Source organism: Aethalodelphis obliquidens, unplaced genomic scaffold (assembly GCF_003676395.1).
Source record: "Aethalodelphis obliquidens isolate GAN/ISIS:26980383/991018 unplaced genomic scaffold, ASM367639v1 scaffold5, whole genome shotgun sequence".
Taxonomy (NCBI): domain Eukaryota; kingdom Metazoa; phylum Chordata; class Mammalia; order Artiodactyla; family Delphinidae; genus Aethalodelphis; species Aethalodelphis obliquidens.
In genome coordinates, this window is record NW_020837949.1 from 13,666,610 (window position 1) to 13,679,522 (window position 12,913).

The following is a 12,913-nucleotide window of genomic DNA, read 5'->3' on the forward strand; positions in this document are numbered from 1 at the left end:
TAAAATAAGGGATTCACTGCCTGCACTGAAAAGAAGGCTAACACTTAAGCCCGTTTTCCAATTCAGCGTGATTGCTTTCCCCTGGCAAAGCCCCTGTCCCTCTTCCCAGTTTCCCTGAGCGTCGTCTAGAGTCCGGCTTCCGCGACGCAGCCCGGCCGTTTGCAGGTGGGCGTTCCCTGCCGCGCCGCCTAGCGCCGGGGGCAAAGGTGCGGGGTCAGCTAGCCGCGCTACTTCCCGAGGCCGGACTCTGAGGGGGCGGCGCGCGCTCCCGGGCGGCCCCACCCCCCTCGTCCAGGCGAAGGCGCTTCGAGAACGCCGAGCGCGGCCCCCAAGGCTGTGGTGACTCTTATTCTTTCACCACTTTGAGGGACCCGGCGACGAATCCCCGGGACGCCAAAGAAGCGGCTGCGGACTTCCGACGGGGAGGGCGTGAGGCCTAGAGCCGCTGGGGGTGCTGGGGCCGGAAGGCGACGAGCCCAGCTCAGCTGTGGGCCGGGGGCGTGGCGACGCCGGCTTCTGTTTCCCCCCAGGCCCTGAGGAGCTTTCGGTTTCATTTCCGGCCGGCGTCTCCACCTCGCGGGAACCGCCCACGCCCCTCCAGTCCCAGGCTCGACGGCCATGGCTCCCGACGCCGTCCTCCGTGAGGTGACCCAGGCGCTGTGCGCGGCCGGGGGCGCCTTGGAGCTGGAGGAGCTGCGGCGCCGCTTGCGGGCGAGCGTCGGCGGGGACGTGCTGGAACGGCTGTTGCGGGAGCGCGGGCGCTTGGCGGTGGCGCGGCGGGCGGCCGGGGACGGCGCGGCGGCCGTCGAGCGTCTGGTGCTGGCCGTATCGCCGCTGCGCGTGTGCGGCGCGTACCAGGGCTCGAAGCCGAGCTGCGTGGGGCTCTGCGCTCAGCTGCATCTCTGCAGGTTCGTGTTCTACGGCAAGTGCAAGATCCTGAGGGACAGGTAAGGCGCCGCGCCCCGGAGCCCGACGAGGGGAGACGGCCTCTTCGCTCCCAGCCCGGTCGTGGCCCTTCGTAAATTCGGGGGCGACAGTGAGGTGGCTGTTCCCTGGCCTCTCCCCGGAATTCCCGTCAGCGAACATTTATCGAGCATTTACTGAATACCCGGAACTGTGCGCCGGACTCCGCGTCGAGCGGTGTCCTCTGGGTCCCTGCGGTCTCGGAGAGCGACTTAGAGCCCAGCAGGGGGTGGGACTCCCTGGGAGGGGCAGTACCGGGGTGGGGCTGGAGGGCGTTGGCCGAGGGAAGAGGGAGGGAGCTCCAGAAGGGAAGGGGCTGCGGCTGACTTCTGCTCGGAGCTCCAGAGCGCCCCGGGCCCCAGAGCTGGCCGTGAGGCCCCACGCGGAGGCGGGATCTGTGCCCAGCAGCCGACGGACTCTTGTGAAACCTTGCTTACAAGCCGGCAGTGGCTTCTGCTGCATTTAGAATAAAATGCAAGCTCCTTACCGTCGCCCCTCAGGGAACTGGTCCCTGCCGTCCCTCCATCCTGGTCCCCTCCGTTGATGCCCTTCTGGTCCTGGAACACTCCCAGTCTATCTCGTGACCTCTGCTCTCCTGGACCGCCTTTCCTGGTTTGCCTGCTGTATCGTTCAGGACTCAGGCATCACTTTTCTTCCTCTCCATCACATTGTTCCGTTTACTTTTCTCATAGCACCCGTCATGGCCGCGCATTCCTTCAGTAGAACTGAAAACTCGGAGAGCAGAGGCCCCTCTGTCTTGGCCCTGGCTGGCCTTTTCCGGCCCTCAGCTCTGTGCTCTGCGCCTGGCAGGTGCTCAGTGAGATTTGTGGAGTGGATTAATGAGGTTAATGCTAAAGAATTTGGACCTCACCCTGAAGGTGATGGGGCCCGTCAAATGGCAGGCGGGTAGCCATCAGGTGTGCGTTTGAGGAAGAGATCTTAGTGGCGCGGTGCTTATTTAGAGGAGGATGTGATGCAGACCTGTTTGGAAGCTAGCCCCGTTATTTAGAAGAATTAGTTTCTTTTCTTTTTTCTGCCGTAACATGGTGGACATTATTTGTTGCTCACATCAGGTCTAAGGGTAAGGTTTAATAGTCAGCATGGGGTAGGGACCTTGATGTACGCAGTCATTTAGGGACCCAGGCTGGCGGACCTAGACTCTGCCCTCCTCACCCCATGGCTCCTAAGGCCATCTGGGTATCAGGTTCCGAGGAGCAGGTGGAGGAGATGGAAAGTAGAGAGCTGGTGGGAGGTTTTTATGGGCCGGGTCTGGAATGGTAGCTATCTTTCTGTCCATGGCACCTGCACCACAGGATGTCTCATGACTCTGCCTGGGTGCAGGGGGAGCTGGGAGATGTGATCCCTGGGAAGCACCGTGAAGAGGAAGGGACGTGTGTGTGAGGAATTTGGGAGAGTTGGTGAGAGGGTGGTGACAGGATCCAAGAGGCGATGACTCATTTTTTTTTATTAGTGTTGACACAGAGCTGACTTCCCTTTCTTACTGTTGACAGAGAGCAGGAGAGGGTTTTGTTTCAAAGTGTGCCCAGGGGGTAGCTATCCAGGTCTGAAGCTTGGGAGGATCACCAGGGCCCTGAGATGCTAGTTTTGGGACTTGCTGGGCAGTGTATGCCATGGCTGCAGCACCAGGAGTGGGTTTGATCCGGGTGGAGGCTGAGAGTGGAGGGAGCCCTGGGGCAGTCGGGCCCGCAGGGGGAGCTGGTGGAGAGGCAGCACCTCCGGGCGGGCGGAAGGAGGGCACACCTGGAGAGGAAGGCAGACACAATAAATGGTGGATGGAGGGACCTAATGACGGGGACCACTGGTGGGCCTTATTAATGTCCGTAGTGGGTAAAATAAAGATGGCAGCCCTATTAGGCTAATTCCCAAAATTTGGGATTTTATTTGTCTTGGAAATTTTATTTGGAATAAATAAATAAAATCTGGAAATTTTTATTTATTTTTTTTTATTTATTATTTTTTATTTATTTATCTGGAATAAATAAAATCTGGAAATTTCCAGATTTTATTTGTCTTGGAAATCTGGTATTTACTGGCCTGGTTGATCCGGAGTTTTCTTCTTTTTTCCCTCTTCCTTGTGGTTTACACAGGACAGTTTGTTGAACCTTCCTTTTCTGGCTGTTTCTGGGTTGCATAAGGGAGAGTGGGTGTGGTCAGCTGCACATTCTATACTTTCCCTGCGAAATTACTTGTCTTCCTCAACCACAGGGTCAGCTGTCTCAGAAGTAGATCATCACTGCTGCTTTTGTTCATTGGCGACAGTTGGGGAGGGTCCCAGGTCCCCAATTCCATCTTGTGCTTAGGGGGCAGTGAGCACAGTGGTTCAGAGCCCAGCTCCAAGGCAAGCCTGCCTTGTCTCTACCCTGGCTCTGCTCCTTGCCCGCTGAGTGATCTTGGGCAAATTAGTTTTTATCTGAGCCTCAGTTCCCTCATCTGCAAAATGGGATAGTATTACCCACCTTATAGGCTTGTTGAGGACAGTACGAGTTAACTCACGAAACATTTAGGCAAACCCTAAACATTTAGGCAAACCCATTTAGGCAAAATGAAACCAAACATTTAGGCAAACCTTGGTTTGTGGGAGATGCCCAATGAGTTTTAGTAGCCATCATCATCATCGTAATTACCAAGCCCCTCTGCCTAGAATGTTCTTCCCTGCTCTCCGTGCCTGGTTCCTCAACCCTAAGTATTTGGCTCAGGTTTTATACCTTCCAGGCACCATCCCTTGATTGCTTCCCCCACTTCTGTCGGGCTCAGGTGCCCCCTCTCTGCGCTGATGCATCCTGCGCATAGCTGACCTTGCATTTCCCACAGCATTTTAGAGTCATCTCAATGTCTGTGTCTCCACTAGAGAGAAGGAGAGGAGTTGGATGACTCCAAGGTTTTCAGCCTGTGCAGTGGAAGAGGGAAGTTGCCCTTTACTAAGATGGGGGAGCCCATGGGAGGCGCAGGTTTGGGGGAGTAGATCCAGGGGTTCAATTTTCTTTTGAGATGCTTATCATAGGTATGGCAGTGTCTTGAGTCAAGCAAATGCTATTTACCTGACTCTTCTGGGTCCTGTTGACTCAGGTGATCATTTGAAGGCTTATCTTTGGATCATTGGGGCGTGGTGCCAGTGCCTGGCTCACAGAGAGTGTTCAAGAGGGGCTTGTTGATCAAAAGAATGCAGGAGGGGAGCAGAAAAAAGGGCTGGGCCTCAGCAGTGGTGTGTGTGTGTGTACACGCCTGTATCCACACTCATTTATTTAGCCAATGTTAAATGCCAGTAAGTGCCCAGAGACTGGCACGCTGTGACTCTGGGGGAATGGCTCCATCATTCTCATCAAAAACCTGCTGAGAGGTGCTTGCAAGGCACCATCTCTTCCTTTGTAAATAAGCACTATGATTTTTCATGGCATAGACATGCTGGTTTTCTCTGGTGCCTCTAAATAATGTCAGGAACTATTCCTGAAAATTTTTCTTAAAGATTGATTTTACCAGCTGTATTAGTTTGCTTGGGTTGCCTTAACAAGGTACCACAGACTGGGTGGCTTAAACAACAGAAACTTATTTTCTCACAGTTTTCAAGGCTAAGAAGTCAGAGTTCAAGGTGTCAGCAGGTTGGTGTCTCCCGACACCAACCTTGGCTTGCAGATGCCGCCTTCTCCCTGTGTCTTTACATGGTCTTCCTTTTGTGTCCTGATCCCCTTTTCTTATAAGGACGCCGGTCAGATTGGATTAGGCCCCCCAGTGAACTCATTTTAACTTAATCACCTTTTTGAAAGACTCCAAATACAGTCACTTCTGAGGTACTGGGAGTTAGGACTTCAACATAAGGGTTTTGGGGAGACGTTTCAACTGTGACCCTAGCCCTGCTTCTTTGCAGGAAGGACTGTAGGAACGGTCACAACTTGACGTCCGAACACAACATGCGCGTGCTGAAAACTCAGGGCGTGGACCACCTCAGCTTCAGTGAGCTCTCCGTGCTCTTGTTACAGAACGACCCCTTGCTCTTGCCGGAGGTGAGTGCCAGGAGAGGGTGGGCCTGAGTGTAAGTGATGAGGGAGGGACCAGTAGGTGGGGAGACAGGAAGACATGGCGGAAGAGAGGCCAAGGGCCGCACTGTGATCGCTGGGGTCTGCCTGGAGGGAGACCTGGACTGAGCTCCTGGCTCTGCTGATTTTTAGCCCTGAGATCTTGTGCCAACCTTGCTCCCTCTTGAAGCCTCCTTTCCCTCTATGTCAGTTGGGCTGGTACCTCCTTTGCAGGGCTTCTGTGAGGTTGGGGGAGCCCATTTGGCCAGTGGCTGCAGCCAGTTGTTACACAGAGCGGAGGGAGTGAGAGATTCCAGCTGGCCCGTCCCTGTCTAGCAGGCCTTAGAAAAATGCAGGTACCACCAGACCCCGGAGGTCTGTGGGGAAGTTTTCTAACTTGGGTTGATGTGAATTCTCATACTGCATTTCAGACAGTAACCACCCACTTGTTTTGAAGCTCACTGCAATGGTCATGGACTAGCTTGAGTCCTAAGAGAAGCAGACACCAAGGTGGGATTGGAAGTGTGAGAGATTTATTGGGGAGGGAGCAGAAGAAGGTGGGGAAGGCTTCAGATGGCGTTGGTGCTCTGACATCTGTGGCAGGAGAAGGGGAAGGAAAGGGACCCGGTAGGAAGAGACCCTGACTGCAGTGCAGTTCTCAGGAAGCTTCTACCCAGCCAGCGAAAAGTTCTGAGCTAAAGTCCCTGTTGGTTGGCATCCTGTGTCTCCCCAGAACAACCTGCCCAGTCATTGGCTGAGAGCAGCCCTTGGGAACTCCCTCTGTGTAAAGAGGGCGGCTGCAAAGGGCAGCAGCTGGGCCGAGAGTTGCCTGTGCTCTGTGGCAGATCTGAGTGGTCGTTCTGTGGCCAGCACAGGTTCCGTGGGATGCTCTGGCACTGCTTCTTGGATGAGGCAACAGGGATTAGATGGGTATATTTTAATGACAGTGCTTCCTTATTACTCAGTTGGAACCTCCCATTTGAGAAGGATGCTACATAGCAAACGACTGGCACATAACAGGTATTAAGTGTTTTCCTTTGCCTTTTGAAAACTAGTATAGATTTAATTCACCTAATCTTTGTTGACAATCCATTACAGACGAGGCACTGGTGGTAAGGAGGTGAAAGACCCTTTCTGCTCTTCCGGGGGGCACAGCTACTGGGTGGGACAGTAGCGGATGATAGCAAGGTGCTGTTGTAGGTGCTTTAGCAGGAGTCAGTGCTCTGGTCTCGGGGGCACAGTTTGGGCACCGGGGAAGGTGCCCTGGAGTAGATGGTGTCTGCTCTGGGTGCTGGAGGGTGAGTGAAGGATGAAGGTGTGGGAAGAGGGAGGCAGAGAACGGGGGCCTACCTGGTCAGGGCACAGTGTGTAAGTCGGCACGACCTGGATTTAGGGGGAGGGGAGAGAGAAATGCGAAGGTGGAGGCTTAGCCATACAGCCTCCTGTGTCACAGGCAGGAGTTGGGGCGAGGTTGTGTTGGGAGGGTAGGCATTAACTTTTTGGAGTGATCACCTTGTTAGTGGTATGAGAACTGAATCAGCAGGTGACCGGCCTGGAATGCGCAGCCTCTGTCTCCTGGGGTGTGTGGGGTGCTTCAGGACACAGTTGCCAACACATGGGGGCTGTGACCAAAAGCTCGGATCCAGGGCAGCTCTCCTGCCAGGTCCGCTACTCTCAGGCTAGCCCCCTTATCAGTTGACCATTTGGGGGCCGTCACCATGAGTTGAGCACCCACTGTGTTCCAGGCATTGTATTAGTCACTTGGTATATTTCTTATTTAATTCTCACAATAGCCCAGCAATGTAGGTGGCATTATTCCCATTTGGTGGATTAAAAAACGGAATCTCAGAGCTGGTGAGTGGCCTGCCCAAGGTCAGACAGCTTGTAAGTGGCAGGATCAAGGTTAGGGCCCAGCTCCCTCTGATCTTTTCCCTCGGGGCTTCCATTTCCAGAAGGGACCCCCTGCTGATCTGGGCCTGGGTTCTGTAGCCCTCTGTTCAGTGTAATGCCTGTGAGTTGAGTGAGTGGGCCCTTGGTGGTCTCTGGTTTAGTTCCCATCTCCAAGAACGTGGAATGTAGAGGAAAAGGAACAGTTGATCCAAGTTCAAGCCCCACCTTACCAAAAACCCAGTCCAGCAGGTACTGTATGTGCCAGGTGTGTTAGACAGCTGTGTGACCCAGGGCAAGCCTGTTAGCTTCTCTGAGTCTCATTTTGCACTTGGGAAATGAAAGGGCTGTATTTGGCTTTCTTGAAGATACTTTAAACCCTCAGAGCCTCTTTGACCTAGAATTGGAGAAAAAAAGTGTTGGGAGAAACTGGGCCCTGGGTTAGAGAGAGTTGGTGAATCAGTGGGGGCAGCGGGTAGGTAGCGTGTAAGGTTTGTTAGTAGTGTAAGGTTTGCTGTGTGAGTTACATTAAAATGTTGTTTCATGTGAAGGGAGCAGCTCTGATCAGCTGGATGTACTTTGGATTTTCCCGGCGGAGGGGCTTGTTCTGAGCAGTCCGCTGTCCTCCCCGGGTCCCATTTACCAAGGGCATGTGCTAGCGGCGTCCATCTAGAGTGAGGGGTGTTCTCAGAGCTGTGCGACCAGTGTCGCGATGGGATCGCAGCCTTGGCTAGGTCTCTGGAGGAACCTCTTCCTCTAGTAGGAAGTAGTAGTAGGTTCAGTAAGGAGGTGGTGTTGTGTGAGGCCTTTCTAAGCTGCTGTCTTTTTTCCTTCTCTGTTAACAGATCTGCCTTCATTACAACAAAGGACATGGACCCTATGGCTCTTGTTCCTTTAAAAAGCAATGTGTGAAACTCCACATCTGCCAGTATTTTTCACAGGGTGAATGCAAGTTTGGCACTGGCTGTAAGAGATCCCATGATTTCTCTAATTCTGAGAACCTGGAAAAACTGGAGAAGTTGGGCATGAGGTCAGAGCTGGTGAGCAGGCTGCCTTCCATTTACAGAAATGCTCATGACATCAAGAATAAGAGCTCTCCCTCCATCAGAGTGCCGCCTTCTCCCTATGTGTCACAGGGGACTTCTGGTAAGGCTCTGGGCTGGGGCTCCTGGATGCCAGCTGACTGCTAAATGGCATGTGTAACTTTGGGCAAGTCTGTGCTGCTTCTAGTAAAATGCAGTTGGCCATCCCCTCCTGGCCAGTGGGGACTGTGAAGATGAGTTGAAGTCAGAGCTGTGAACGAGCAAGACATTCTAAACAAATGCCGACTGGTGTCGAGGGTGGGTGAATTCTCTCTGGGCCTCATCTGCACAGAGATGGGAGATGCTGCTTCTCCCTATCCAGTCTTCCCTCTGCCCCCCTGGAGAGCTTGTTTTCCAGTGAGGGACCCCAGAGTTAATGCCGTGCTGTACAACTCTGGGGCCATCCTTTGCGTTGCATTCTGTTTATATATATATATTTTTTTAATGAGTGAATGAAGCGTATTTTATTTACTTACTTATTTTTGAATGAAGCATATTTTAATTTCAGCTTTCTTCTTGACATGAATGGATCTTTTTCGTCACTGCAGACTGACTTTGTTCACCGCTCATCTCTAGACAGTGCCGACCACAGTAGGCACTGAGACATTTGTTGAATGGATGAATCTGTCAGGACACTTTTTAAAAAAATTTTTTTGAGAAATATCAAGCTTAGTGACAGGCAAATGGGATTTTGAACAGAGATTGTTTATTTAATAAGCATTTCTTGAGTACCTGTTGGATGGGACGTGAATACCATGGTCCCTCAGGGAGGCTGTGATGCCTTGGTGTCCTTTGGATTTTCACAGTATCTGCTGTAGGCTGGCCATTCTGATGATCCATTTTCTCATTCAACAAATTTGAGTCCTGGCCATGTGCTGGCCACTGTCCTGGGCCTTGTTTATACCTTAGTGACTGTGAGCCGTGGCTCCCCCCCACTTGTTAGCTGTAGTGATAATCTAGGATTTTTAATAGAACACTTTCTAAAATACCAGTGCCAGGATGACCAGCAAACAAACTTATCACTCTAATCTTACCTGATTTTTATATTTGAAAGTTGTCCTTGTCATATGTTTTTTCTTTACATTTTCTTCAATTATTTTTGGTTAGTTTCTTTCAACAGTAAGAAGCCTAGAAGCAAACAGGTTTTGCTTTAAATAGTTTGTTAAAAGTGTCAATTGGATTATGGCCTTGTTAGAAAGGGAGGGGAGGATACCTGCGCCTGGGGGGAGAGGGAGGCCAGCTCTAAGGCTCCACAGGTGTGGGTTTTAAGGTGCAGCCTGTGGCTGTCTGAGGGGCCTATAAAACAACAGGGAAGATGAATAACAAAATAAGGAGGGTTTGCTAATGAGTTTTATATGCTTATATGGTGGCAGTTGGGGCCCACCGAAGTGTAATTATTAGGTAATGGCTCATTGAAGCACTTCTAGTAAAGGTAAACTTTGAGAGCACTTGCACGCTCTTGTTATATTACAATATTTGAAAAAAATTATTTATTTTTATTTATTTTTGGCTGCGTTAGGTCTTCACTGCTGTGTGTGAGCTCATTACGGTGGCTTCTTCTGTTGTGGAGCATGGGCTCTAGGCACACGGGCTTCAGTAGTTGTGGCTCGCGGGCTCAGTAGTTGTGGCGCATAGGCCCTAGAGTGCAGGCTCAGGAGTTGTGGCGCACGGGCTTAGTTGCTCCGCAGCATGTGGGCTCTTCCTGGACCAGGGCTCCAGCCCGTGTGCCCCGCATTGGCAGGCGGATTCTTAACCACTGCGCCACCAGGGAAGTCCCTACAATTTTTATAATTAACCTAAATTAGGTTTCATTTTGAATTGTGGGCTTTCTGTTTATTGTTATTTTTTTCTTGGTATTGGCACCCGATTCTAATAGTTCATTGACAAGTATTTGCTTTTGCAATCAAATCTAGTTTATAAAATGCAGCCTTCACTTGCTCTCTGGGCTCATCACGTCAGTAGATACAGAAGGAAAATGTGTTGGTTAGTGGTTCCCCCCTATTAAAAAAGTGTCCCAGGTTCCACTGTTGAAGGCTTCTGATTGAGTCAATCTGAGGTAGAGCCGGGCACTTCTATTTTTAAACAGGTCTCCTAGTGAATTGGGTGCACAGCCAGAGTTGAGAAAAGACTCACCCCCAGCCCCCAACAATGACATCCTGGATTTGGCAAGCAGCCCTGTGACCTTGGGCTCCCTGATTCCTCCCTAAAAAGCAGAGGGCCCACCTTATGCCTGAGGGTCCTTTCATCCAGAACTTTATAAGATTTTGTGAGGTTGCCTTGCCCACTTTTGCCTCGTGCAGAGAGATGAATGAATCCTTTTTTCTCTCCTTTGTACCTTGAACTACCCCAACTCCGTGTCAGAAGCATCGGTGATACATCTTTGCAGTGTTTCTTTGTAGAAAGAAGAGATGCAGGTTCTGTGTCCCCAAACACTGCCAACCAAGAGGAGAGTGATCAGATTTGCTTGTTCCATATCTGGAAACGTTGTACCTTTCAAGGTGAGTCAGGGGAAACCCCTTCATCCACTTGTGGGCGGGATAACTGCTTCTGGTTCCCAGAGCTCTGCTCTGACACCACCCCTCGAGGTCCTCTCCCCGCCGTCCAGAGAGGGTCAGGCCATCTTAATTGTGAGCTGGTGGCACTTCAGTGATTTTGTTGAGGAGTTGAGGGTGGTAGGAATTACTTGAGTTTCTAAAGATCAAACTGTAGATGGGGAGCATGACTGTTTGGTTCATGCAGCAAATGAGTGTCAAGTGTTGCCCCTTGGTCAACGTAGCGTGAGGTCAGAGACCTGCAAAGGCACTTGGATGCCCAGTCCAGTGTCCCTTATGGAGGGAGGTTGTAGTCTCAGAGATACCTTAGAACCTAGGAATGCCCTCCCTCAGGAGGAGACACCTGTGTTCACTCTTGGGGGATGAGTATTTATTTAAGTTTGGGGTTTCTCTCCACATTCTCTCTTTTATCAGAAGTAGCAAATCTTGTTTTTTGTGTGGGTGTGGGTGTGAGACTGTATTTTCACTAAACCTTTGTTCTTGCTGCTGTCCTGGGCTTTGATTGAAGAAAGATTCCTTCTCAAATTTGGTGACTCTGCTTAAAAAAAAAAACAAACGCCAAAACTTCCTGTTTTGTTTTCAGTCTTTAAAAACTACCCAAGCAATTCATGAATACTTTCACTTTGTAAAAGAGTGAAATGATACAGAGTAAAGTCTGAAGTCTTCCTTCAGCCTTCTCTGAAGGTAAACACGTGACGTGTGGTCATATTTGTTTCACATATTTTTCAACAGATGGGAACATGCACATTATTTAATCTGCTTCTTTTACTTAATGGTGTGTCCTTGAGATTTTTTTCTACATTAGTGTGTATGTGTATGTCTACCGGGATTTTAAAAACAACTTTGTAGTATTTGATTAGAGTGATTTTTTTTCCCTTGAGCATCTGAGTACACATGTGTATTTCCATAGATGGATTCCTGGAAATGGAATACTAGGTCAAGGAATATGTGCTGTATATATACATATATATATGTGTGTGTGTGTGTGTATATATATATGTGTATATATATATATGTGTATATATATATATATATATATATATATAGCCTTAAAAATCAACGTTATTAGTTATAATTTACATGCAATAAAATGCACCCATTTTAAGTATACCCTTTGAGTTTTGGTAAGTATGTTTGCCCCTGTAACTATCACTATAATCTAGATACGGAACAGTTCTCTCATTCCAAAAATTCCCCTTATGCCCCTATACAGTCGATCCTCACCTCCCAGTTTCCCGACCCAAGGCAATCCTGATCTACTTTCTGTTGATGTAGAGTAGATGTGTGTTTTCCAGAATTTTATATAAATGTAATCATACAGCATGTATTCTCCTGTTGCATGGATTAACTACAAGTTGTTTATCCATTTATATGTTGATGAACATTTGGGTTTCCAGTTTTGGGCTTTTATAAATAAAGCCTCTATCAGTATTCATGTACAAGTTTTCATGTGGATGTATGTCTTCCTCTCTTGGGTAAAGACCTAAAAGTGGAATGTCTGATCATATGATAAATGTGTGTTTAACATTATAAGATACAGCCAGACTGTCTTCCAAAGTGGATATATTTCACCTTCCCACCAGCAGTGTGTGAGTGTTTTGGTTGCTCTACATCCTTGTCAACACTTGGTATTGTCAGTCCTATAAATTTTAGCCATCCTAGCAAATGAGTAATATCTCATTGTGGCTTTCATTTGCATTTCCCTGATGAGTAATGATATTTAACATTTATTTTCATGTGCCTGTTGGCCATTTGTATGTCTTCTGTGAAGTATCTGTTTAAATCTTTTGCCTATTTTACAGGCAGATAACAGTTTTGTTAAGATATTAAGTATATTTCATATAGTATACAATTCACCCATTTAATAGTTTTTAATATAGTCAGAGTTGTGCAACCATCATCACAGTCGGTATTAGAACATTTTCATCACCTCCAAAGAAATCCATAACCATTAGCAGTCACTACCCATTCTTTCCTCCCCCCAACTCCTGGCATTTACATTATGTCTCTGGGTTTGCCTGGATATTTCATATAAATGGAATCATACAACGTGTGGTCTTTTGTGACTGTTTGGCCCATTTTTTTATTGGGTTGTTTGATCTCTCATTATTGACTTCTAGTAGTTTTGAATATTCTTTATTCATGTCTTTGTCAGATATAGGTATTGAAAATATATTCTCCTAGTCTGTGTCTTTCATGTTCATTTTTTTTTTTACAGTATCTTTGGAAGAATATGTTTTATGTTGATGTCCATTTTAATATATTTTTTAATGGTTTGTGTTTTTTGTGCCCTAAAAATCTTTGTCTCTTCCAGGCCCAGGAAAATGTCTCTCCTATGTTTTTTTTTTTTTCCCCAGAAGTTTATAGGCTTAGCTTTTATGTTTAGGTCTGGTTGTTT

The 12,913-nt window shown here is 48.7% G+C and overlaps 1 protein-coding gene across 3 annotated transcripts in view; it reads left to right on the forward strand.

Moving 5' to 3' along the window:
* Positions 1-583: 583 nt before the first annotated feature.
* PARP12 (poly(ADP-ribose) polymerase family member 12) overlaps positions 584-12,913 on the forward strand; it is a 48,624-nt gene continuing 36,294 nt past the window's right edge. For 2 of the 3 annotated variants that reach the window (XM_027101743.1, XM_027101745.1), the window contains exons 1-4: positions 584-947; positions 4,847-4,982; positions 7,727-8,027; positions 10,363-10,461. In XM_027101743.1, the coding sequence (XP_026957544.1) occupies positions 619-947; positions 4,847-4,982; positions 7,727-8,027; positions 10,363-10,461 (865 nt within the window). In that variant the 5' untranslated portion in view covers positions 584-618. The remainder of the gene's footprint in view (positions 948-4,846; positions 4,983-7,726; positions 8,028-10,362; positions 10,462-12,913) is intronic. The other variant, XM_027101742.1, reaches the window with a different exon arrangement.